The 25545-nt window shown below is 30.5% G+C and overlaps 3 protein-coding genes across 4 annotated transcripts; 2 read left to right on the plus strand and 1 right to left on the minus strand.

The window, feature by feature from the left end:
- The first annotated feature begins 2512 nt into the window (after positions 1–2512).
- LOC123300772 (cell cycle checkpoint protein RAD1-like) lies at positions 2513–5101 on the plus strand. Its single transcript, XM_044883420.1, has 4 exons — positions 2513–2597; positions 2655–2899; positions 3111–3339; positions 4338–5101. The coding sequence occupies exons 1-4, from the start codon at positions 2520–2522 to the stop codon at positions 4605–4607; spliced, it is 822 nt and encodes a 273-aa protein (XP_044739355.1). The 5' UTR covers positions 2513–2519; the 3' UTR covers positions 4608–5101.
- A 4114-nt stretch (positions 5102–9215) lies between these two features.
- LOC123299585 (SH2B adapter protein 2) lies at positions 9216–20584 on the minus strand. Its single transcript, XM_044881833.1, has 6 exons — positions 19889–20584; positions 19655–19821; positions 18798–18970; positions 18552–18733; positions 18225–18425; positions 9216–9479 (listed from the first exon to the last, which is right to left on the minus strand). The coding sequence occupies exons 1-6, from the start codon at positions 20486–20488 to the stop codon at positions 9375–9377; spliced, it is 1428 nt and encodes a 475-aa protein (XP_044737768.1). The 5' UTR covers positions 20489–20584; the 3' UTR covers positions 9216–9374.
- Positions 20585–22513: 1929 nt separating this feature from the next.
- Positions 22514–25211, plus strand: LOC123300144 (malate dehydrogenase, mitochondrial-like). Of its 2 annotated transcripts, none has more exons than XM_044882637.1 (3): positions 22514–22692; positions 22805–23057; positions 24294–25211. In XM_044882637.1, exons 1-3 carry the CDS (start codon positions 22621–22623, stop codon positions 24989–24991), a joined length of 1023 nt encoding a protein of 340 aa, XP_044738572.1. In that variant the 5' UTR covers positions 22514–22620; the 3' UTR covers positions 24992–25211. The 2 variants fall into 2 exon arrangements, with proteins under 2 accessions (XP_044738572.1, XP_044738571.1); XM_044882636.1 differs by having other exon boundaries at positions 22515–22686.
- The last annotated feature ends 334 nt before the right edge of the window (positions 25212–25545 follow it).

Genomic DNA, 25545 nt, shown 5'->3' on the forward strand with positions numbered 1-25545 from the left:
ATCAAAAATAAATAAATTGATAATATCAAACAAAAAAGATAATTCTACGAAAATCTAATTTAAAATCTCATACAACAATAAATTTTCAAAAGAAAATGGGAAATATGTTATAACAACGATGAAAAATATATTATTCTCTCTCTGGATGTTGATGATGTAAATAGAGAAAATTTAAATTTATAAAACATTCGAAAACAAAAAGAAAATTTACTAACAGAAAATTGTGTGAAAGACGAAAAATAAAGACTATAGTAGAGAGACATATACTAAACACACACAAGGTAAAAGAGAGTGGGGGTAGAGGTAGGGATATACACAATTTTGGAATGAGAACAATATATGGTGGGTGAGTTCAATTCAATTTCATTGTGAAGGAGAGAAGAGAAACACGGCGACAGCAACGATGCTGCTGTTATATAGTTGTTATGAGATTGGCTTCGGAAAATGTGTGTTTCCCTTTTTTGTTGCCTCCATAATATTCAGCCTGAAGCACTATGCCTGCCATCTACATTAAAATGGACAACTGTATACCAATTGCATATTGTACAAATATTCAAAAGTTTTATAAACATTTATTCAATTGTCCTACTGTAAAATAGGAAAGCTTTGGTTCTTCCACCAAACGATGCTTTGGTGTGTGTGTATATGTCACTTCGCTTCTCTCCTGTATGTGTTATTAATCTAGAATAAGACACCACAAGCTATTTAGAAAGAAAATAATTTACAAACTCAATGCTCTCGGGATTGTTAGAGAATGGAATATATTAGAATCCAGGAATAATGATTCAAATTCATTTTATTTTGTTAAAAATACATACCAAACTCTAGAAATCAGTTGGGCCAATATGTTCTACAGAGTTTCTGTCGGTAAATATGAAAGTCTCGTTTTCCTAGATTTCGTTTACGATCGATCGGAATTAACTCCAATTGCACAAATCTGAATTTACTTCGGTGTCTATGTAATCAAGATATTTTCTGTATATATTAACCTTGGGATATAGTAACCAGGCTATGTAAAAATCTTCATGGATACTCCTTAAAGCCTAATTTTCTTCCCGTTGATAATTTGTCTTGTTGTTTTTCTTAACTTTGTAATACTTCTCTTCGTCTTAATAACTCCAGGCACCGAGTAGAGATTGACTTTGCTCGTTCGAGTTGGCTTTTCTGCTGCTAATCATTACTGATCCCTTTGGATGTTTCGGTGTTAAGTGCTGTCTGAATGTTTCCTGTAAAGATTGCTATCTTTCCAGCTGGTTTGCCACTTTAATCAATCAACATGTAACACGCTTCAACGATTCTTTTAGCTCATAAGATTTTTGAATAAACCTTTACTGTCCTTCTTTTCCAGCCCGGAAGAAACTATCCCGGTATTAACCTTTCTACAGACCTAATGGAAAACCATAGGTAGGATATCCGACACCTGATACTAAAGACCAAATGCCTCACGAGTATCACTCATGTAGTGATTCGGGTTAAGGATATGAAAAGATCAAATTTTTCAAATAGTTTTGCCCTTTCATATCAAACTATCATAGGTTTTAGAACCTAACAAACGGACACATAGACAGGCAAACATATACGACACAACAGTTGATTAGCAAACATCTCTCATCAGTATATTATACTTCAGACAAAGATAGAGAGATAAAATTGAAAAACATGATCAATGTAAAGAAAGATATGTGAGTGTACGTGTAGAAAGAAAACTATATACTCATATATACAGGAAAATTCAATTTTCTTTCTTTGCCAAGCTTTAAATTACACTCTTCCTTCGTTCATTCGGGTACTACAACATTTGTTGTTGTTGTTGTTGCTCTTAAAAGGTTTTTTGTATATATATGTGAATGGATGCTTCTTTATTATTGTCATCCTCTTTTCACTACCATTTTCCATTTTCTATGTTTATTTTTATATGAAAAAAGTATATATAAAACATAAAAGGAATCAAAAATATATTTTATTTTTATCACATAATGAAAATACCAAATGGAAAATTTTGTTGTATAACTTCTAAAATAATTATATTTCCTGATTACTAATGGGTAAAAATTAAAATCTTTTCCGATTATATCATTTCAAAAAATTATTTTTATTCATTTATAAAAAGTGCAGAATAAAGTATTTTCATCTAATACTTTTTTAGTATATTCTAAAAATTGTATTATATTTTCAGTTCCTTCTCCTGATATTTCCGATCCTGTCAATTTGGGCTATGCAGAAGGGTTTTGAACAACTTCAGAACGCCAAATACCTTATCTACATGTCATTGCTTAAACTAATATTATTTCCGTATCTACTCATATTTTTACATTTTTAGCTATTCATAAAAAATGTTTGTTAAAAATATTAAATTAATCCGTACCTGCCTGTTTATTCATTTATAGACTCGCGCAGAACGCAACCAAAATACATCTTAATTTTAGCGGGAAATTTTCAAATTTGACATTTAAACGTCAAATGTATGAAACCCATGTTGTCCACGTTAAAAAAATCCAAAAGAAATCAAAAATTGCAAAATGGATGTGGTATTTACAGCTGAATTACATAACATTAAAATAATGTATAATTTTTTAAAAGCAATTAGTTTCAAAGACGTAAGTTATTGAGCTTTAATTCAAAAACTTGTTTCAAAGAATTTTATGTTTTACCAGACTGCGGTAATAAGTTTAACCGAACGTGGAATGAAAATCACTGTGGAAGAAATGAAATGTGTACAAACATCAGCGTACATACCGAACGATGTATTCGACGTATATAAATTACAAATTGATGAAGAGGAAATCAATTTTAAAATTAGTATGAAAATTTTAACCGAATTTCTAAATATTTTTGGAGATGATGGTTCTCCAAGCTTAAAAATTGTATATAAGGAAATTGGAAGCCCGTTAATGTTAATGTGAGTTATTCTGATATGCGCAGCCAAAACTCATCATCTTTTATACGCAAGCAAAATTCTGTTTTATCTAATTTTTGAACTTATTTTTTGACATGACTGTTAAAAAATTCCCTTCATAATTTTTTAGATCTATCATTGAAACTATCTATCTATAAGTATCGATCCTGATTTGAAAGAGTTAACCTAATTAATTATTAATCGATATTTTCAGCTTAGATCATAGTGAAGAATGTTACATAGCCGATTGTAAACTAGAAACAATAGAAGAAGATGAAGTTTTAAATTTATATTTGGCCACCGAATGTCGAGTTAATAATGTAGTTGTAAAAGCTCCTTTGCTTGTTAATATTATTCATGAATTAGACATGACCGCCGATCATTTAATATTATTTTTAAGCCCTGACCCACCATATTTTCGGATATCTACTGAGGGATTGTTGGTAAGTATCAAATTCGATTACAAACCAGTACATAAAAAGACAGACCTGCTTAATTTTGATCGTATTTAGACTTCTGGCGTTAGTATATATCGATAAGGCAAGCGCTATATACTAACGGTACACGAAATTAGCGGAGAATGCCCCAAAATGATCCCTCTAGGAAAAAATGTAATTTATAGCCAAACTATTTTAGATATATGTAACTTCTAAATATTTTTGTTTTCGTTATTTTAATATTGCAATATTGACAAGCCAATTTCTTTTGATTTGTTCATATTTTTAGAACTATTCAATATTTTTCTAATAGGATCGTTTTACCGACCTGGCAAAATAATCGAAATCAACACATGACCCGTCACATGATGGAAAATATGGGGGATCATTTAGCCTATTAAAATTATACGCATAAAATGGAAATCATTTTACCAGAGATAAAGGAATCATTTAACTCGTGACGACATATTTGAATATTATCATAAAAACTGACCTTAAAATTCCTGATACGGCTGTAAAAATGTATTATAATATTATTAAAAGCTAACAGAAATCATGAGCTAAACAACTATGGTTGAAAAAACTACAACAAAAAACGAAATTTTATGTTGAAATTTGTCTTATCTTAGATCAAATTAATGCATTAAAATTAATAACGGAACAGCAAACACCTTTTACATCGCCATAAGTCTTTGTTCAATGATTAATTTGATCACGTGAAAGCCATCTATCGATAAATATAATAGATGGTTTTAATAGATCACTAAAAACCACAAGGGATCATTTTACTTTGAGGGATCATTTTGTACCACTTTCCTCTAACATGATAATCGGTGGTCTTACAAACAATAAAACTTCTTAAAACTATAAAATCGTATAATTCGTAAAGTTACCCTTTTCGATAATAAGTATTAGCGCAAAGATTTCAGCGAACGATCAAACTTTGGCAAGTCTGGCTCTTATTTACTAGGTATAAACTTTTCAATTAATGAATTTTTACTTAGGGTGAAATTCATGTGGACATATCACCAAATTCTGATATGGTCGAATTATTTCGCTGTACAAAAACAATGAAGTTAGCATATAATTCAACATATATCAAACAACTGGAAAAAGTCATGAATATTTCAAGTCGAATATCAATAAGTACTGGTGATGAAGCGGGTCTTTTAGGTTTACAAATGATTATTGAATCGAATGAACAATCTTCCAAAGAATATAAAATGTTTGTTGAATACTTTTGTACAGCATTAACGGGTGACGATGATGATTAATTTGCTAACCTGATTTTTGGATCTTTATCAGTACGCTTAAAAATATAACAAAAAAATCAAAATTTTGTTGTCTCTGATTTTAGAATACATCCTGTGTAAAAAAACCAAAAAATATAAAAATCCAGTATCCAGTTCATACAGATGAATAATTTTTGAAATAACGCCAAATATCTTAAAATAAAAATAATAAAGCGTTTCACGTAGAACTTCGGGTCAAACCATAGAAAATATTCGATAAATCATCAAATGAATCCCATTTTCGAATTTTTTTAATCAAAATACCTTACTTATCGAGTTTTGTAAATTTCCGAAACAAAATGTTGCGATTTTTTTAAAAAAAGATACAGAAAAACACATATTATCTAAGAAACTGCCTTAAAACGACCCGACAAATCGCTCTTTGTAAGGAATTTTGTACGATATTTGAAAAACTTTACCTTAATCATCAATCATCAAATAAACTCGTTTTTTTTATTTTTGGGTCGTTTCAATTTCGAGAAAAAAGAGGCTTTCCTTATAAAAATTAAACACTTGTAAATATTTTTTTAAATTTTATATTTTACTCAAAAATAAATAATTCCAAAGTATTTTTTATAATAGCATTTTTTTTTTTCAAACATCATTTTTTGTCACATTTAACATCTTTAGTAATTTTATTATTTTATTAAAATTTGAGGTCGTTTCTCAATGTTTTGTATATTTTATTTAAATAGAAAATGTCGGTTAAATAAACAATTCTTTCATTTGTAAAAAAATCAGAACTTTTTATTATTAACTCGTGCGGTCACGATATACGAGGAGCAGTTTTACGGATACACTAATTAGTTCTAATCGAATTATCATCTCATTGTAGTAAATCAAAATCGAATAGTAGTCTTAGAGTGCGCACCACCCTAACACATAGTTCTGAAATACGCTGAACTTTGGATTAATTTTTATCAAAGGATCCTACAGGATTATTATAGAAAAAAAATCTCAGTCTTTTCTGGAATTTAAGGTAATATTGGTTATGGTAGGTCCCAAAAGCTCAAAAGATCGTAATTTTCGAGATCTAAAACCTCAAACTATATAGACTAAATATCTCGAAAACTAAGCTCTTTTGAGGTTGTTGCCATAGAAACTATTGTTCTACTCTTGAAGGACTAACATTTCTCTTAAAGCTCTCAATAATTAGACCGAGAGAAATTTTCCCTAAGGATTCTGCGGAATTCTTATTTAGGTATATACAAATTGTCAAAATTGTTAAACGCCATTCCCGATTTGAACAATTCTTTAAAAAAACTAATACATTTGATTTAATGATTCTTTTTTAATTCACCCATACGTGCCAAAGAAAGATTTCAATTGACTCATTTCAGTCACGTGCGCACAGAGTGTTGGAAGTTTAATCAGTCCTCTCCCCCGTTGAGAATCTCTCCACATAAATTTAAACTAATCATACAGTCCTGTAAATTCAGTCATTTATAAAACGTATTTCCACTTAGCTATTCAAGCTGTTTTGACATTTATTCATCCGAGTCGCCGAAGTTAACTTTGCGAAAACGCATTGCCGGGCAGGGCGTCAAAAATAACCACTGTATCAGCTGTATCTATTTTTAAGAGGCCAAGACTCTGATTCTAGAAATGTTATGCTAATTTTAAGTTTAGTATCTAAATATGATTCTATTTCAAAAGAACTTCTTTTAAAATCGAATTGAGCCCAAACCTTCATTTGGGCCTCCAACTAATTTTGATACAGGGCCCTTCCAAGACTTTTCCTTAGATCGATCTACAATCTTCAGACAATGTCTGAAGATAGGTTAAACGGTTTAACCTCGCTCAATATACATCGCAATGTAGTGGTCGATGCGCAGAGTTTTGGGAAAAATTTTTTGTACCTCGCATCAGAGTCAACTTATTGAAAAAAAGTGACTGAATATCACATTATGACGTAATAAAATGTTCTCTTACTCGCAAAAAATCAGTTTATTGTTTTTATTGACTTTATGACCTAACATGATTAACAAAAGTTTGAGACCCCCATCTTGGATGATTCCTGCGCACGAGCCTGACTCCTTTTAAACTTTGTAAACTTCTTTAAAGCCAATACCTACTTTGCATGCAAAAAGCATTGATACGAAATATTCAAAAGAACGATTCATTTTCGTAAATTGAATCAAATGAATTAATTCTAACCGTAATATTATGTAAAATAATCTTAATTTATGAAAAAATACGTATTTTTTGTAAAAACTCCTCTAGGCCTGATTAATAAACAAAAATTTGAGTTAATAATACAGTTCTATCGACTTAACTAGAGAAACCTATAAATTTTTACTCTGAGTTTATCATTATAGTCTTGTTTTTTGAATTTTATAGGTAATATTTTATTACTGTATAATTCTATTTTTTTCTTAATAGCTATAGTTTGAATTCAAGCCCCATACTCGCGCAAATCAATTACGTAGGTGGTACATATCGTGTTTCTGCAAACAATTTGGTTTACCAAACACAAACAAGTTTACCTACGCGAACGACTTGAACGTGTATGAAGTCCGTATAATTAATTATATTTCGGAATGCCTTTAATAAAAAATAATTAAAACAGAAAATTTAAGGCTTTGGTTTTAAAGCGTTAAATACTTCTCTTTTTAGTTTTTAGCTGTTTGTCATAATACTGTTTTTTTTTAATATTTTGAATACATAATAAATATAAGTATTATTGAAGCACATCTTACCATACGAAATTTACAATAACAAGTGGACTTGTCCATAATTTGATACAGATTCGAAATAGGCACATTTAAATTTAGAAAATTTGATTTTATTGTCTAAAATGTTTGATTTAACATATAACGATGATTAACGTTTGTTTTGTCGTTAATAAATAATGAACTTACGCTCTCACATCACTGTCTCAAATAGTCGATTACTCTATTTTAATCTTTTAAACGACCTATTTCGAATTTTTGTTATTCAATAAAGAAATTTATAAAAATTTACGGATTTTAATTAGGGCGTATGTTGAAATATTTTAATAAAGAAATAAAAAATAAATTTATTCATTTTTTATGGGGGCCTTTTTTCGTTATTTTTATCACCAATATTTGACATCGAATGCTGAGAATTTCAACCAAACAAAAAAATTTATCTCCCAGCATGAGATATACATTTATTCTAGCTAAATCAAAAGCTTATTTCGTTTTAATAAACATTAAACAAATTAAAATGTAACAAGAGAAATACGATATTAAACAAACCCTGGATCAAATAAAATTCTATTGGGACTGAGCATTGTGTTATATATACCAAAGAAACGGCAAAATAGCTACATGTTTTGCATACTGACTTACATTTATACAGGGTGGATCATTTTAATCTATAATGACTAATAGCTCGTTTTGTAGCTAAAAATAACTAAAACAAAAGCTGCAGAGTTTGATGGAGGACATCAGATTAGACCTAGTTCCTCGAGTTTCTTTAATAGCCAATTTAGATCATGAACGGTAAGAGATAGAATAACACTTTATATTAGAAAGTTGATCCTCATAAAAAAAACTAACATTTTTCATTTAAACCAGTTTTTCCAAAATCGTCAGCTTTCGGAGGAAATGCGACTTAAAAATATGTTATTATTACATTTAATCGAAAGAAAACACACTAACTACAGAAAAATGCTTTAGCCAAAAGTTGTCAAGGGCAATAGAGGACATTCGCATGTGTCCATGGCTTTGACCTACTTTTTCGAAAAAAGTGTTTTAGAAAAAAAATTGTTAGTTTTTTTTATGAGGATCAACTTTTTATAATGTTATTCTATCTTTTAACGTTTAGAATCTAAATTGGCTATTGAAGCAGCCCGAAGAACTATGTCCAATCTGAAGTCTGAACATGATGTCTCCCATCAAACTATAATTTTTGTTAAAGTTATTTTTTGACTGGTTAACTACAAAACGAGCTGTTAGCCATTATAGATTAAAATGGCCCGCCCTGTGTATGTAATACTCCTATATGGTCAAGTTTGCATGGGACAGAATGTCCCAACATTATGGTGTCGATAATATATTATTCTCTTCCAAGAGACGTTGGCCACGATCACCGCGCATCGTGGCACGATGCGCATGCTTGTGAACTTGACCATTCTCTGAAATATCAGTATCAGCCGCGCAAAACAAACTTAGTTACTTGGAGGATATCGAACACGAGAACTATCTATCTCACTTTATAGCGACACCTTCCACTTAGGAATTGACCATATAGGAGTATTACATATTAGTTTATCCAAAATAATTCAAGTTTTTACCGTTTTATCTTTAGTTGTTACAATTATGCACGGATTCAATATATTATTTACAAATTCCTTTTCCACAAAATATGCAATCCTGATATTTTACATGGCAGGATTTCATTTAGTGTCATACTCTCTTGTCTTAAAAGCCATAATATTTTCGTCCGTCACATTATAATAATCATTTTACAAATTACTTGATAAAATATTCAATTATTTGTTTAAAGTGTAATGTATCAAAAAAAATTCTTTTGTTTTATGGCAGTTACGTCGTTCGTTTATCAAGTATATTATAAATGTTATTATACTTTCCTGTATTAGGTCTACATAAAATTTATATTCAAATTTTGACGTAGACCCGATAATACAATAAGTAAAACACCTATCAAAAAAAGCCATGAAGCTTGGATGTTTAATAACCATTATCATATACAAAGTTAGCCCGAAAGGAGCGTTAAAGCTTTGTTTTGTAATATATGATCTAAAAATATTTTTATTTTGCCTTATACAAAGCTATATTGATTTTCAACAGCACGAACTGAATCACCCGAATTTAGATTCTCTAACGAAGCAGTTCTTGTACGAATACTTCCACCATGCGTTACAATCTGTAAAAAAATAATTTTTATTAACCCTAATTATATTTTATTGTATCTAATTGTAATCTTTCATCTAGTCTTTCTCAAATGATTTTCGACAAAAGATTACATAAAGCATTCAAAAGATTGTATGCACATTTTCAGTCTGGCTCGTTTTGGAATTATGACTATCTCCACTTCCTTTAATTGCCAAAACAGCTAACTTTAATTGGAGTCATGATGTGGTAAATCCGAGGCATTTCTAAGTAATTATTAGAATTCGAATGTACATCAGTGTTGAACTGAATCACTTACGCCTGCGTAAATAACATCACTATCTGCTATCATAGTAAAAGTTATTTTCACAGCAGTTCAGTTTATTTACTTTAGGATCGAAGTATAGTATAAAAAAAGCTCATTTCAAACTAAAAAAAGTGTATTATACTTACTGAGTTAGAAAAAACTTCAAACATGCTTTGAAATAAACCAAAAAACAACAAACTATTAGTAAAAGAAGTGTTTTAGGGCTTTGAGTACACGTGTAAGATTGAAATAAACGAAAAAAGAAATCTTCCATTCACAAACCACGCTATTGGTCATACGAAAACTTCTTTCTCGGAAGTTTTGAGATCAATTTCGTTAACATTATATGAATGAAATCAAAGTCTTGGTTTAAAGCGTACTAAAAACTTGGTAATACATGCGTAATAACGAAAATAAAAATAAAAAGTTTTAATAAAAGCGTTTATTTTGTTTTTTTTTATAATAAAAAACGAATCTTGCGTTCTGACATTCATTCTAATTTACAATTTACAATGAATCTTTTTTCTTCAAAAATAAAAATTTGTACACAAAATTATACACAAAGTACATGCACTGTCTACAATGAACATGCAGTCAGCCATAAAGAGTGCGCGCACAAAATGAGTGATGTAAGAAAAAAAAGGACTAACTGAAAGCTCATTGTAGGCAGGCAAAGCTTTAAAATAACTACAAACGTAATCGAGATTCCCAGAATTACTAGGATTATAAGGCAAAAATAAAATGTATAAAAGCTTGGCCCTATTAAGTTAAAATTCTACCAGACACCTTGGAAAAAATTGTAAGGTATGTCTCGACCAGATGCGGATTATCCATGGGGAAAAGAAGGCACATGCTTACAGGCGCGAGATTACAAAGGAACGCACGCGTAGAAGTTTCACACTGTTTAGCCGTGAGGGCACAAGTTAGGTTAGAAACATTTTATAGTCGCAACACAGTCGTGTTATATATAATCGATTGCATAATCAACACTCAATATACATGGTATTTCAACAGTTACTGAGTCAATTGTTTGTTTTCACTTGTTACAGTAAATTTTCGCCTTTAAGCAATTTGATCAATTTGAACACTAAATAAGTTCACAATAGAGCAAGTTTATTAGTAACGATGTATTCTGGTGATTTAAAAAAATGTTTTTTATTAATGTATCCATCTACGTTCTTATTTAACAACCATTGCTCGAGTCGAAAAACTGCCCCGAACAACCAACTAGATTTTAGATAAAGAAATAAAGAACTAAAGAACTTGAAACTAAAGAACTAAATAGGTCTTCATGGTTAGATTTTTATTACAAGGGACGCTAATTTATAAAACTATCTACGGGAGCAAAATTTCTTAATCCGTCTCTGGTGTCGACTTACGTCTAACAAAAAAAAAAAATCATAAAATCGCAATCGTTTAGGCAAAATTTGGCGTCAACTCATTTTTCCATTAACTTTTATATACGCAATACATCACATAAGTGAGGAACGCACCTTTGTGAAGTAAGGAAACATTGTGAAACCACAACATATGATGTATAATTTTGAAACACAATAAATCCACAGTTTAAAAAAAATACTCATGCTCAAAATGACATCATACTTAACATATAGTTTGTACAAAATTAACTAAAATTGTTGTTCCCAATATACAGTGAGGTGTAAGTGAATATACAGTTGCAAAAACCTATTTGATTCAATTATTGAATTATTATAAAGCAATTTCTTGTTTTAAAACGAGAAAAAGATTATTGCATTGACATGTACTGTAAAGCGTTCTTTTTTTTTTAATGATTAAGAAATAAATGTCTAATACAACTTACTGTATATCCACTTACGCTTCACTCTGTACTTGGTATAATCATGGATTTCGATTGAATTGAAAATTTAGTTGCTCTCAGAACGATGTTTTAAAAGTATAAAGGAGACAGAAATTTTATTTAATATGGCACTTAATGGGAACCTTGAATTAGAATATACATTTTACAAATAGAACTTGATTAACCGGTTCAATTGATATTAAAGGTCATTCGAATAATTAAGTCAAGTTGGAATAAATGTCAGCCTTATAATATTTTCACAACAAAAAACAGTGTAAATATATTAATTTCTGCTACCTAAATTATACAAAGCGTAATTTTTTTTTAAGTAGATAAATAGGATTTATTTAGTGGTGGATATAGGCTTGATATCGCCATAGGTCTCGTCCGATATGACGCCCTTTTGCACAATGTGGATGTGATTATTGAAATTAGACATCTTATTTTCAAATATTTAATATTTTCTAATGAATCTTTGCAATAGTGAGAGAGAAAAAAGTAAAATTCAATTTCACAGTTGACGTAAAATTGAATTGCGCCTTTCAAATATAAACAATTTTTTTAAATTCGGGCGCCCCTCATAATGTTGTCGCCTTAGACCTAGATGTCACCAATCTAAACTTTAATTCGCCTCTGTCTACCTCAATATTCAATTAAGACAACTTTTAAAACACCTGCAACAACTAAATTGAATCAAAAAATTGTCAGGAAATATACAATTTTTAATTTTACGCCTCGAAATTTCAACAGGAAAAGATTTTGAATATTTACTAGAGTATCAAGAGAGTAAATTGAAACTGTGATTACTTATTTAAAATTAATTCTTTTAACAATTATCATCGTAACATGATTATTTTTACAGAAAACGAAATGGCACTAAGATAAAGTTTAACATAAAAAAACATTACCGTTACTCTATGGCTTCGCCGTAGTTGGGTAAAATATATGATCTTACGTGATGATATTAACTATTTTAACTCAAAACAGTGTTTAAGTACTTAATTAAAATGGCAGTAAAAAAATTTCATTCTTTTTATACAATAAATAATTAAAATTAAATTGAGATAAAAAAAATTTGAGTTTCTATGTTTTTTCCTAAAGTTAATTTTACTTTATACAGAACAAAAAAATTTTCAAGTTTGATCAATTCTTAAATAAAAATTGTAATCAATGTTTAGAAAAACATGATTCTGGTCGATGTCAAAGCGTGAGAAGCAACCGTTTCTTAAAAAGCTATAAAATCATTATTTTTGACGTTAATAAATTCATTTGAAGTATCCTGACCCAACGGCGTCAAAACGTGTATTATGTTTTAGTAAAACATTGTAATATATAGAGCTGTTCATTCGAAAGTTTGTTTATTTAACGTACATGCAGCCTTAATACAAAGAAGCCTACTTCAATAATTAATTTTTATAACGCACGTTTGTTTCTCGGTAGGAAAGCCGAGCGTCCTTAACAAATGAATGTAAACTTGGTATGGGTACCGGTACATAGGGACATTGCAGGGAGTTGAAAGTCCAAGGAGTTTGTTTTAAATGGCACAAGGCTAACGGGCACAGACATCAATGGTCACCCGGAAGTTCCATTTGCGATCTGCAAGCTGCTTCTAATCGAAGATATCTAAAAAACGGCCAATCTTAGATGGAGGGCGGAACGCATTTGTGTTACAAGACAGATATGGTCTGAGTACAACCGTACGCGTTGCTAAGATCTTATATCGCATCAAAGGAGCTCTATAATAAAAATTGTTGAATTAGCTTAACAGATTATCACGATTATTGTACGAGCTGTCACAGTGGGGAGGAGGAAGAAAACATATCTCATCTTCTCTGTCACTTTCCAGCTCTTACAAAGAGTAGATGGACTCACTTGGCCAGCCTTTCTTTGATGACCTCTCCGACCTTAAGTCCGTTGACTTCAAAGCACTCCTGCTGTTCTTAAACAGCTCCAAATGGTTCATGGAGTGGCCAGGCCAAATCTTTTTCAGTATCACAACGGACCCTTTGGTCTAAGTGTGTCCCATCCCAGAACAGCCATTCTAACCTAACCTAACGTTACATTTTTAGTTGCAACGAACGTTTTATAAGCACATGCACTTTCACCCTGGAGGCTTGGATTCAATTTCCGTTTTGGAAACCTAAATATACGATCTTATTACTACATATGAGCATGAATAGTGGATAAAAAATGAAAACAATTTGATTGATGATTGAAGCCCACTTTCTAAGTGTAATTGATTATTATCATAACCAAAGTAATATATCCGAGATGGTAACCATGGATCTCATTAATTTTGAATAAGATAAAAAAGAAATCATAATCACCAGAAATAAGATAAAGAAATAAGAATCGCCAGGTCGTTACAATCGCTATGTATGACAGTACAGAACGTTATAATAATCATGAAGATTTTGTAAATAACCATAAAATGATTTTATTATTGCTTTAAAAGTTATGCGATCATTATGTTTATGTGTTTCGGTTATAATTTTTTCATTTGTTATTAATTTTTAAACGAATTTTATTTTAAAAAATGTTTTTATTTTTCATAAAATAATTTTTTAATTTTTCGCTCTTAATAAGAACTCTTTATTTAAGAATTGAGCAAAACTTGATAACTTTTCTCTATATCTACGAATTCGCATCGATTATCTACAAATTTATGCACACAATAATTTCAGAAAAGAACGACAAATAATCTAAGCATTTCTCGAAAGTTTGCACAATTCTGTTAGATTATCTATCGCCTAGATGTGGCAAAATCTCAGCTTTGAAATGGCATTATTCAAAATTAAAATTCCAAGTGAATTTTTAATGTTAAATAGCAAAAACACCAAAATTGAGATTTTAACCAATATTTTCTTTTTAATTTCTACTTCATTCGAAATTCTTATGTATAAAAAATGTCCCAAAAAATATAACCTGTTTTTTAGTAAATTTTCAAGACATTCTACGCCATAAAAATTGAACAAATAAAAAATCCCTTGCTTTTTATAAACAAGTTTAGTCTATCTTTCAACAATAGAAAGTATCACTTACATATTTTTTACAATCTAAATTTTAATATTTTCTTAAATCTATATATTTAAAATTAATTGCACTTCATTCTATTTACAAACAAAATGAATGTTAAGGGGGATTTACGATCGTCTTCAAATCAAATTCGGTACACTATGCAGAAATGTTTAATATTTATGGACTTTTTGAGACTATCGACATATAAAAAAGTTTACATCATTCAGAATGAATTTCTTTTGATCAGTTTCTCTTAAGTTACGATATATTACAGTTACATCTGTTAAACGAGTTCCTTTCCTTTCATTCAGAGACCTGTAATCGAATGGAGTTATTCTAATTTAACTCTGACTTGTCCTTATCGTCATTTCTAGTACTCTGTGTTAAAAAACTATACTATTGTGATGGAGGATTATCCCGACTGCACAGTTTCCGGTGACTACTTCGAAGGTCATATATACCAGTTGATTCCTTGTATTTTTTTCAGAAACCTTTCACATTATCGCGCCCAGGAACTTAGCAGACTTTGCTCGCTCAAATGCATCACTGCAGTTTTCTTTTTCCCAACTGTTTTTTTACTTACATTTATTAATCTGATTGCCTCTTTTATTGTGGATTTCGAAATAAAGTTCATTGAAACCATCTGAAAAATCTCATCACGTTTAGATTATTTTTATCGGTTTATTGATATCTCAATTTCGTTGTAAAATGCACACCTAAAAGTAATATGCGTAGAAACGATTTTCTGAAAATATTCAGATATTAATTGTATTGTTCCCCATTAGCTTAGTTGGTTAAGGCGTAACCAATTCCATCCGCGGTATTCTTAGGGTAGCGGATTCGATTCCCGCCGTCGCAACAAAATTAATTTAATTAATAGTTGTGATGGGTTGGTGTAGTGCATGGTGTATGCATTAAGGAGGTGCACTCAGCCTCTGAAATTGAGGTGCTGATAAATGAAATTATCAGCGGAAAGGTGGTAAAACACATGTATGACATCACAATGGGTTCAATAGCCTAAGTGTGTCCTTCGTGGACAGCCAATATAACCTAACCTAACCTAATTGTATTGTTCTTCAAATTTCAAAAAAATATTTAAGACATTTTTGGTGATTTAAATAAAAAATAAGACCATTTCCATTCGATTCTGGTTAAATTTTTTTGAAATGAAACCGTTCGTACCCCCTTAAGAGAGTTCAAAGCAAAGTATTTGCATACAAATAGAAAGAACAAATTTTATTTGTACTTGATAATTGTTAGCACCTTTTATACCTTTATAAATCTACAGACTATAACGCAGTAAATAATACAAAGCTATATTTTTTTCTCCAATTTTCAATTTTTTGATAAAAATTATAGGAATTGGAGAGGGAAGAGATTTGTGTTCATAATATCATAGTAGATAAGCTTTGGTGTTCCATTACATTTGTTTTTCGCTTAATTAACTTGAACATAATCAGAAAAACTATATACAATGTGATTCATATTAAAGTGACCACTTTCAATTTAAGTAGGAATATTTAAATTGCGTACAAATATTATTTGTTTATTCAATAGTTAAAGCTACTACAACCAGTTACCATCAAAAGTGATGTGAAAGCCTCTTTTAAAATAATTTTAGTGCTTAGTTAGTTTTTAAAAACAAAATTAAAATCCAATTTTATGCCTATTCTAAAAGACATACACGATTAGTGATGAAACTTCTTTAGTTCACGATTTCACAATATAATAAATTAATAAGATAAGATAGAAAAATTTTCAGATAAATTATTTAAATTCTATTCACCAAATCATTCTTCTTTCAGAATTTTTGAAAGATATTTCAGAAACTATGTCTCCAATCATCAAATGAATTCGATTTTTGAACTTTCTGGTTCAAAATTAGCATTGATTTGGAGATTAAAAAAAATTCTCGATTTGTGATCATTTTTTGTACATTCATGAAACTTTTATCGAATTAATTTCGTTCAAATTTAACTTTAAAAAGTGACAAAACAAGTTTTAACATGGGACTACATGGAAAATATAAATCGATATTTCTCAAAAATAATATCGATAACTATATTTGAAACTTTTACCAGTTAATAATTATTTTCAACTTTCTATTAATTTAAAAAAATTATTTAAAATTTGCATACTGTTTTCTTATGAACGCACATAGCAAAACATATTGTTGAATGAGCGTCCTTAAGAGATGTCTTAACCGATAAAATTCTAAAAGTAAGGAAATGTATCATTGAAATCTTCGAATTTGTTTGTGATTTCAATAAAACACATTGTCTCAGCGAATTAATTATTGAAAAATATGACAAATATGCACGAATAAGTTTTACACTAGAGTGACTAAATCAGTTGAAAGTTTCGTAAATTAGGAGATAAATCATGATAACTAAAGAAGTTTCACTGTAATTAAAAAATAAAACAAGGAAAAAAACACACACTACTTTTTAATCTAAGCAATGGCAGTGTTTGTGTGAATTGCTTCGCCCAACGCAGAAATAACATTCTATACAGCTTAAAAAAATCATTCAATTTAATAGCTTTTATATATATAGGTTTTACTATACAAACATAGCTAGAAAATATACAAATCCTCAAGTCATTTCTTTGCTAAAAACATATTACGTTTCATTTTTTAAAAAAAATTCAGGTATCTTAGTAAAAAGTGCAAAATAAAAGTTGAAACATGGGTATGACATCTCAAAATCTACGTGATTTTATACACTAAAGGCACAGAAATTGAAACAAGTTAGCTTGCATTTACCGGGCCTAAGTAGTCAATATTTTTTCCAGACAATATCGATTTCTTTCGAAATGTCTAATCTATGAATAAATTCAATATAACACGACGAAATCACATTAGTCGAGGAAATAAAGCATTTAACCCCCAGGAATCGATCGACTCCTCATAAGTAGATTTTTGTAAGATCCAGCATCCATGTTTGTCTGAGTCTCAACAAAATCATATTCATGCGAACCCTACTAAAAGTACCCTACTTCCGAACACCACATTGCTTTATTTAACATTTAAAAAACTATTCCATTTTATATTTTGAACGATTCTAAGCATTTCATTTTTTACCTAACCTTGCCGTTTTCGGGATGCAAGCATTTAAAAAACATGCGAATTTTCGCTGAAAATTTGTAATTGGTGAAAATAAAGAATATTTTGAGGTTCCAGTCAAAAATTTAATACTAGAGTACTTCTGTCCCACTTTATGAGCGTAAATCGAAAAAATACAAGTTCGCATGGATGTGGTTTTGTTGAGTACACTCAGACAAACATTTTCCGATTCCGATTTTTTCGATTTTATTTCCTCGATTACATTTGTCATTGAAATTGCCGTATTACAAAAACAATTCCCGATTTTGTCGTAATTTAAAAAAAAAAATTTTCCAGATCAACGAGAAAAATAAAGATGAAAAATCGCCTACCAATGGTGTATCATTTTCTTTGCCAATTAGTATACAAAATAAATTGTAACGAAAGAGAAATAATCCGTAAAAAAAACACAACATCAATAAAACATACATAACACGAGACGGAACGGGGGCGGGGTTGGGCACGTGCACATAAAGAGTTTTAAACAACATATAATCAATAGAGACCAACAATTTTGGAAGTTTTATCTCACTTGTCTTGCATCCGTCGTAGATTGATTCGGTGAATGTATTACATATTCAGTTAATGTAACATCTGATGTACCACCAGATTCTAATGGGATGGCATGCTGTCGAAAATAATCTAACATATCGAATATTGTTGGAAACCATAAATGTTGCACACGACATTGTGCTTGATCGTTGAGACTCATACGTAAATGTTTGGCACGTCCCTAGAAAAAATTATTTTGTAATAATCAAGAAAAATAAAAAATGATTATCTTTATATGAAGTTTTTGTCTGTTAGTTATCATGGAACTATTCTGTGGATTATTCAATTTTACATAAATATTTCTTACCTGAAAATTAAAAGTTAACACAAATTCTCCTTTACGTGTTTCAGATTGACGGACTAGGAAAGTTCCATGACCAGATGATCCTTCATGCAAGACTAATTGAGCTGCATCAGATCTAGCTAATGTACCATGAAACCAAGGATGTTCTCTCAGCGTTGTTGAAAGATCTGTTTCAACATCTAAGACTACAACAGAAAAACATAAAATATATTCGTGAACAATATATTTTTTATCAATATTTTAATGTACTTTGTTCAAGTTCAGGATGCGATGAACGTAATTCAAAATTGCTACTACTCGATAATCGTTCACCTTGTCGTCCAGTACCACCTTGTAATCGTGGCGGTAATTCAGGTGCACCACCTTCTGTAATTGTACCGGCCTGAGTGCCCTGACTACTATGCGTTGCTCGCATACAATATCTACAAAATTAATTTTTTTAAATAATTTAAGTAGTTTAAGTATTCTACGATCGCAAAATTCCATCAAATTTCTAGACTGCTTAACCAGAAAAGTGAACGGAAGTTAGCAGACAAATTTATTATCCTCTCATGCATATACGAAACTTCCTGTACATCATAATCAATTTGAAAGAATTAAAATCTTTTTAAGTATATAATTAATCAATTTTAATAAGAATTGTAAGGGAGGAAAACCTATAAATGTCTTTTAAGATATTTTTTAAATTGTCTGCTAGATTCAGCCCCAATTTAAAGAGTCCCGATAAATAGCTTTGCATTACATTAAAATCTTGTATATATACTTTCTTAAGTATATATTTTATTAAATCAAATCAAAATCGTTAGAAAGCAAAATCATTAAGTTGGTTTTTCGACCCCCTTTTTCACGGATCCTGGTATTCCATTCTTAGAGTCCCTATAAAAGGGGTTTGCACCACTTTAGAAGCTTGTTCCTTTTTAAAACTTATTATTATTTTAGTATAAACTCATAAAAATTTATTCTTTTCAATAATATTTTAGTTTTTTCAAATTGATAATGATGTACAGAGAGTTTTGTACATCATGTATAGAGGATAATAAATTTGTCTGCTAGCTTCCGTTCACTCCTCGAGAATAGGAATTAATAGATTGGCTGCTGACATTTACCTAATAGTTGCAAGCCAAGATCGCATATCGTCCGTGTCATGAGCTTCAATTACATACTCCATATTATTATCAGCCTTTAAAACAAATGTATTTTCGTGATCCGGCATCTCTAAAGCAGTCGTTTCACGAGCTTCACTAACCAAAAAACAAAATACTCCACTTCTAGGCTGTTATTTAAATATAAAAACATTAAATTAAAATGAAAAACGAGAAAATTTTAAAGAAAAAACGTACCTTAGTAGCTTTTGGTGGTGAATAAAACTCTAACATATAACCACCAACAGTTTTCACTAAAGCTAATCGACATCGTTCCCATTTCTGTGCACCTCCAGGTTGATCTAAGCTCTCCGGTGTTAAATAATTCACTAAACCCTCTTTACGACATTCCACAACAATTTTAGCTAACTTTGTTTTAGCCAATCGACCAGAATTACTGGATAATTCCACTTCATCGGAATTTTGCTTATGAAAGAATCCTTTACCTTTACGTAAACCTTTAAAACTGAGTCGTCGAAAGAATGGCTTATGATTAACTAAAGGAGAATCAGTTTCTTGTTCAGAATAATCACTTAATTCATCGTGACCATTTGCAACTTTTGCTCCTTGCAAACGACGCCGACAAAATTCTTTCTCAAAATGATCTGAGAAACAGTTTATAAATTTCTTTAAAAAATCCTTATGCGAAACACTGGATCGTGTTGTTTCTGATAAACCCACAGACATGTAATGTACACAAGCTCTAGCAAAATGTTGGGCCGCCGCCCGGGCATGCCGTTCACAAAAATCATCACTGACATCACTAACCCCACATTCAGGGGGTGTAGCTGCAGCCATTTTAACAATAATTATCAAATATACTTAAAAATTAAGAAAACATTTCGTATAAAACGCATAACATTTAATATCAATACTAAACTGTACGAAATGACAGATGGATGGAAGCCATTTAATTTTTTTTTTCAGTCAAACTCACATCATAACTTTTTTTTAATTAAATATTACTATTATGTAATGTTTACTTATTTTAATAAATAAAGACAAAAATTTGCTAAAAATACTTCATAAATACATACTTTGATAACATTTTTTTTTTAATTCACAATTGCAGAATTTGATTTGATAGCATGAAATTTATTTATGGTATCATTTTAATGTTTACGTTTAAACGTACGCGTTCGATGTGATAACAAGTTTTTTACCAGTTTTATTTTACGTCGTTTTTATTTACAGTGTACAAGCCTTAATTATGTGCATAACAATCAATTTAATTCACAACTAATTCTTATGATTTAAACTGTGAGGATTTCTAGCTTATAATAATTAAAAATATTAATTGTAAAAGGCTATAGCTCATTTCCACTTGTTCTTCTTCTTCCGAATTCCCTTCGATAACTCAAAGCCTAAAAGGCATGAAAATGAAATTGTCGGGCTTATTTTTGTTGGTTCAGCACAAATTACAAACAATAACTTTTAACGAAATTTTTCGGTTAATAAAAAAATTAACTAACAAAATCGTTAATACTTCAATAAAAAAATGAAGCTCCGAATTTCTTATAAATAGAACGTATTCGTTGTGTTACGCACACATGGTAGGCTTGGTGGAACTAGACAAGGTATGCGTATGCTTGATGTAGGACGAGTTTTGGTTCAGTAGGTACATGTACCCAGTCGACGCCATTTTAGTTTTTTCCCTCTTCCTGATTCAAATGTTGTAAAAAACATGAATACGTTTGTGTGAACAATCCTTGTGTGAAAAATAGTTCCAGACAATGAATAAATAATTAATGATTAATGAACTTTTTCCGCCTCAGATTTTTTCAATTTTTAATATGTAAACAAAACATTGACCAATTTGACAGCTCAAATAAAATAGTGAAGGCGCTGAGTGCCTACAAAAAGATTCTTAAACTAGAACAAATTTGCAATTTTCTCATATATAATTATGTGGGATTTTCTTTCGCTAAGGGCTTGCTATCGACTTATAAACTAATAATGGGCCGGAAAAATGATGAAACTTAATACTTACAATCGTGTTAGTTTCGTTGCTATTTCATAAAACGTATTATTATGTGCATAACATTTAAATATAGACTCATACCTTTAAAATGAGTACCTTAAAGTACAAAAATATTTTTAATTGTGCAATGAACGGCGTTTCAAACCAAGCGATTTGCGCCGATCTTATGCATTATCATTTTTGTTTGCAATTTTAATCTTATCTTCGGTTCTATTGGTCCTATCAAGACGAATAAAAAAAAAGGAAATATTTGCTTTTACATGTTTGAATAAAATAATATCTGTATACTAAATATTCAATAACTTAGGAGCTATGGTCGTATAAACAATTATTTATTTATAACAAATTTCCCCCCACTTTGAACTATGAGCAAGCTGAAAATTCAAATTCAGCGGGTCAAAATACGTCGATACAAAATACAATAACTCCTTGTTCGGTAGGGCCTGTAAATGCATACAAAACATACTCAGCGCCTACACTATAAATAAATAAGCAATATGGCGCTGAATGGGTACCGTGCAAGAGAGTGAGAGAATGTCCCCATGTATGTTATTTCGACTTTTTTGCACTAAAGGCATTGGAAATAATTCGAGCTTGACATTGACAGTACTGTCAAAAAACTATTCAAGATCAGTGCCATCTAGAAAGTAAGGCACATTCACATATAATAACTTAGAACGAACGTAGCCATGGATTAAAAGAACGCGATTTTTTTATCTGGTGAACGTAGCCTATGATTAAGTTGAATCCAATAATTCTATAGTTGATATCTAATCTGAGTAGTACAAATCTTGTGAATGGTGTTGAAATACTCATATTCTTATAGAGTATAGAAAAATCATTCACTTACTAATTTACTATCAGAGATATCAACTTGGTCACCGGTCACGTTTATTACTGAAGGTCGGCTAATTTTTCCATTTTAATTAAATAATAAACTTTCATCGAAATGTTTGCACAATTCACAAGAAAAAGTTTAGCAACTACTGCACGTACCTTCAGTACATCATCACAGGTAAGGGCGTTATCTCTTTTTCTTTTTTATTACTCCTTAACTATTTTGATACGTGCATAATCGGTGACGTAATATAAAAATTTTTAATTTATCGCTAATGAATTTTTTTTAATTGCAGCAAAATACAAAAGTAGCCGTATTGGGTGCAGCTGGTGGAATTGGTCAACCATTATCGTTACTTTTAAAATGTAATACATCTATTTCACGTTTAGGAGTTTACGATGTTGCAAATACCCCCGGAGTTGCTGCTGATTTGTCACACATTAATACACCAGCCAGTTTAGTTCATGGAAAAGGAGATGCAGAATTAGACAAAGTTTTAAAAGATGCCGAAATTGTAGTAATACCCGCTGGTGTACCCCGTAAACCAGGTAACTTTCGATTTTTGTATTTTAAACGATACGATACTATGACCTTTAATATATGTTGATATCGTTTTTATACGGTCTATTTTTAAATTTCGTGTATAAAATATTCGTGTATGGTGGAGTCCTTAGTCCAAGTCGATACGAATATCGATCAAGGTCAGTAACAGAACATGTGAGTGGATTTGTGTAATAATTTTATAAATATTGTCTCTACCATGATCTTAAAAATTATCTAGAATTTATTTAATCTTATTGTAAATTTCTCGAATCTTCGTTTGAAAATCAGGCCTTAATTGATTCATAGAGAACTTGATGATATAAGTATTATAAAAGATATTAAATGAAAACTTTAGGATTTTTTCTCGCATGGTCTTATTCTGTGATATGACACGGATATCCATGGCTGATTGCAATAGCAGCACTCTAAGAAGAAATGGTGCAGATTAACATATTTTAGACCATGCATCAACAAAATAGCAAAAGAATTAGATAATATAATTTGAAAAAGTCCCCATTAGCAGAATTAAATTGATCCAATTACTGGGAAATCCAAAGAATAAATTAAACAACGAAAAATAGCCGGGGATCTATTGCATTTGATGTCAAAACTGTTCGGAGAAATACGTGGGCCAAAGCAGACGACAAATTTGTATAAGATTTAAAGAACATATGGCACACTCAATATAAGTTATAAAAGAAAAATATTGTGTGACCGCACACGTTATCGAAATATAAAATCGACATTCAAAAACTGGGCAATGAACTCGGATAAATGATCTATTTTTCCAAATTCAGATTGTTGGTGACTAAAAATTTATCCCTGAAAAAGTAAAAAAACATTTTTTCACCATTGAATATTAAGCGCTCTAAAGTAATACACTGTTATGAGACAAAATCATAATTAATTTGATTCAAAAATGTCATTATAATGAAGAATCAAGACTAAAAAATTTTAAAATTACTGATAATTTTGATAAAATAAGCTTTTATTGTAGAGAATAGAGATATAGCTAATATCTAGGTTCTTTGAAGAAAGAAAACCAATTTAACTAAAATAAGGACTTCGAAGGCCAACATTAACACAATTTGCATTTTTAACAACGATTTTACTGTCTTATTTCTCACAGAAACCGTAGAATTCCAAAATTTTTAAATATTTCAAACTTATTCTTCGATATCGTACAGTCAAGTTAATCTTATAAATTTTTTAACATAATTTTATTTTTTTTTTAATTTAAGGTCAAACTCGTGATGATTTGTTCAACACCAATGCAGGAATTGTACGAACCTTAGTTGAAGCCTGCGCCAAAAATTGCCCAAAAGCTCTCATTGCCATAATTACAAACCCAGTGAATTCTACCGTTCCAATCGCAGCAGAAGTACTCAAAAAGAAAGGTTGTTATGATCCAAAACGAGTGTTTGGTGTAACCACATTAGATTTGGTACGTTCCAGCACATTTATTGCTGAATATATTGGTGCAAATCCGATTGATTTAAACATCCCAGTAATTGGTGGACACTCTGGTGTTACTATTATCCCAATAACATCTCAAGCGAGCCAAAAAGTAACATTTAAATCTAAAGAAGATTTAGATAAACTTACCGATCGTATCCAAAATGCCGGTACTGAAGTTGTTAAAGCCAAAGCTGGTGGTGGTTCAGCAACATTGTCCATGGCTTTTGCTGCAGCACGTTTCACAAACTCCTTAATCAAGGGTTTACATGGCGAAAAGAATGTTGTGGAATGTGCTTACGTTGAAAATGAAGTGTGTGGTGTGAAATATTTCTCTACTCCAATTGTTTTGGGTAAAGGTGGTGTTGAAAAGAATTTGGGTCTTGGTGAATTAAATGATTACGAAAAAGGATTATTGGAGAAAGCTATCCCTGAATTAAAGAAAGATATTCAAAAAGGTGAAGAATTTGCGAAGAAAGGTTAAGTTAAACTAAATGATGCATTTCCCATGAAAAAAGAAATATATTTAATATATTGATCTTTTGTACATCTTTTTCGAAATGATTTAATCAATAATCAATCGTTCGTTTTATTCATTACAATATTTTTTTTTTAAATGTCTGAAACACCAAATCAAATTACCATTGTAATTATGTATTACGTATTGTAATAAAAGTTACTTTATTTTCAAGTATTAATTTTAATTTGGTTTTTTTTTTTTGCTCTTTTTAATAATGATTCCAAAATATCCAAAGTAGAAAAAAAAGAAGTGTTTTACGAATAAGAAAAATGAATAATCTAATAAACCGCCTTTCTTCTTTTTGCCTTATATTGCGCATTCTTACAAAATCAATGGGTACACTGCATTCTTCACCCCTCCTTTTAAAGAATCTTACATGATCGATAAACGTACCAGTATTTGCAAATTTGTGTTATTTTAATTGATCATCGGGTGGAGTGATGAATGGAAAGATAACTGCCAGTATTGTGGACCGCGTACAGTCGTAATAGATAATTATGTGAGTATGTAATAATCTT

The sequence above is a fragment of the Chrysoperla carnea genome, chromosome 5, assembly GCF_905475395.1.
Source record: "Chrysoperla carnea chromosome 5, inChrCarn1.1, whole genome shotgun sequence".
NCBI lineage: Eukaryota > Metazoa > Arthropoda > Insecta > Neuroptera > Chrysopidae > Chrysoperla > Chrysoperla carnea.

Coding starts and splice junctions, on each gene's coding strand:
- LOC123300144 (XM_044882637.1), top strand. CDS start 22,621: ATGTTTGCACAATTCACAAGAAAAAGTTTAGCAACTACTGCACGTACC. Junction 22,693..22,804: donor GTACATCATCACAGGTAAGG/GCGTTATCTCTT, acceptor TTTTAATTGCAG/CAAAATACAAAAGTAGCCGT. Junction 23,058..24,293: donor TGGTGTACCCCGTAAACCAG/GTAACTTTCGAT, acceptor TTTTAATTTAAG/GTCAAACTCGTGATGATTTG.
- LOC123299585 (XM_044881833.1), bottom strand. CDS start 20,488: ATGGCTGCAGCTACACCCCCTGAATGTGGGGTTAGTGATGTCAGTGAT. Junction 19,822..19,888: donor CACCACCAAAAGCTACTAAG/GTACGTTTTTTC, acceptor TTTAAATAACAG/CCTAGAAGTGGAGTATTTTG. Junction 18,426..18,551: donor TGTTAACTTTTAATTTTCAG/GTAAGAAATATT, acceptor AATTTTTTCTAG/GGACGTGCCAAACATTTACG.
- LOC123300772 (XM_044883420.1), top strand. CDS start 2,520: ATGGATGTGGTATTTACAGCTGAATTACATAACATTAAAATAATGTAT. Junction 2,598..2,654: donor AAGCAATTAGTTTCAAAGAC/GTAAGTTATTGA, acceptor ATGTTTTACCAG/ACTGCGGTAATAAGTTTAAC. Junction 3,340..4,337: donor TATCTACTGAGGGATTGTTG/GTAAGTATCAAA, acceptor ATTTTTACTTAG/GGTGAAATTCATGTGGACAT.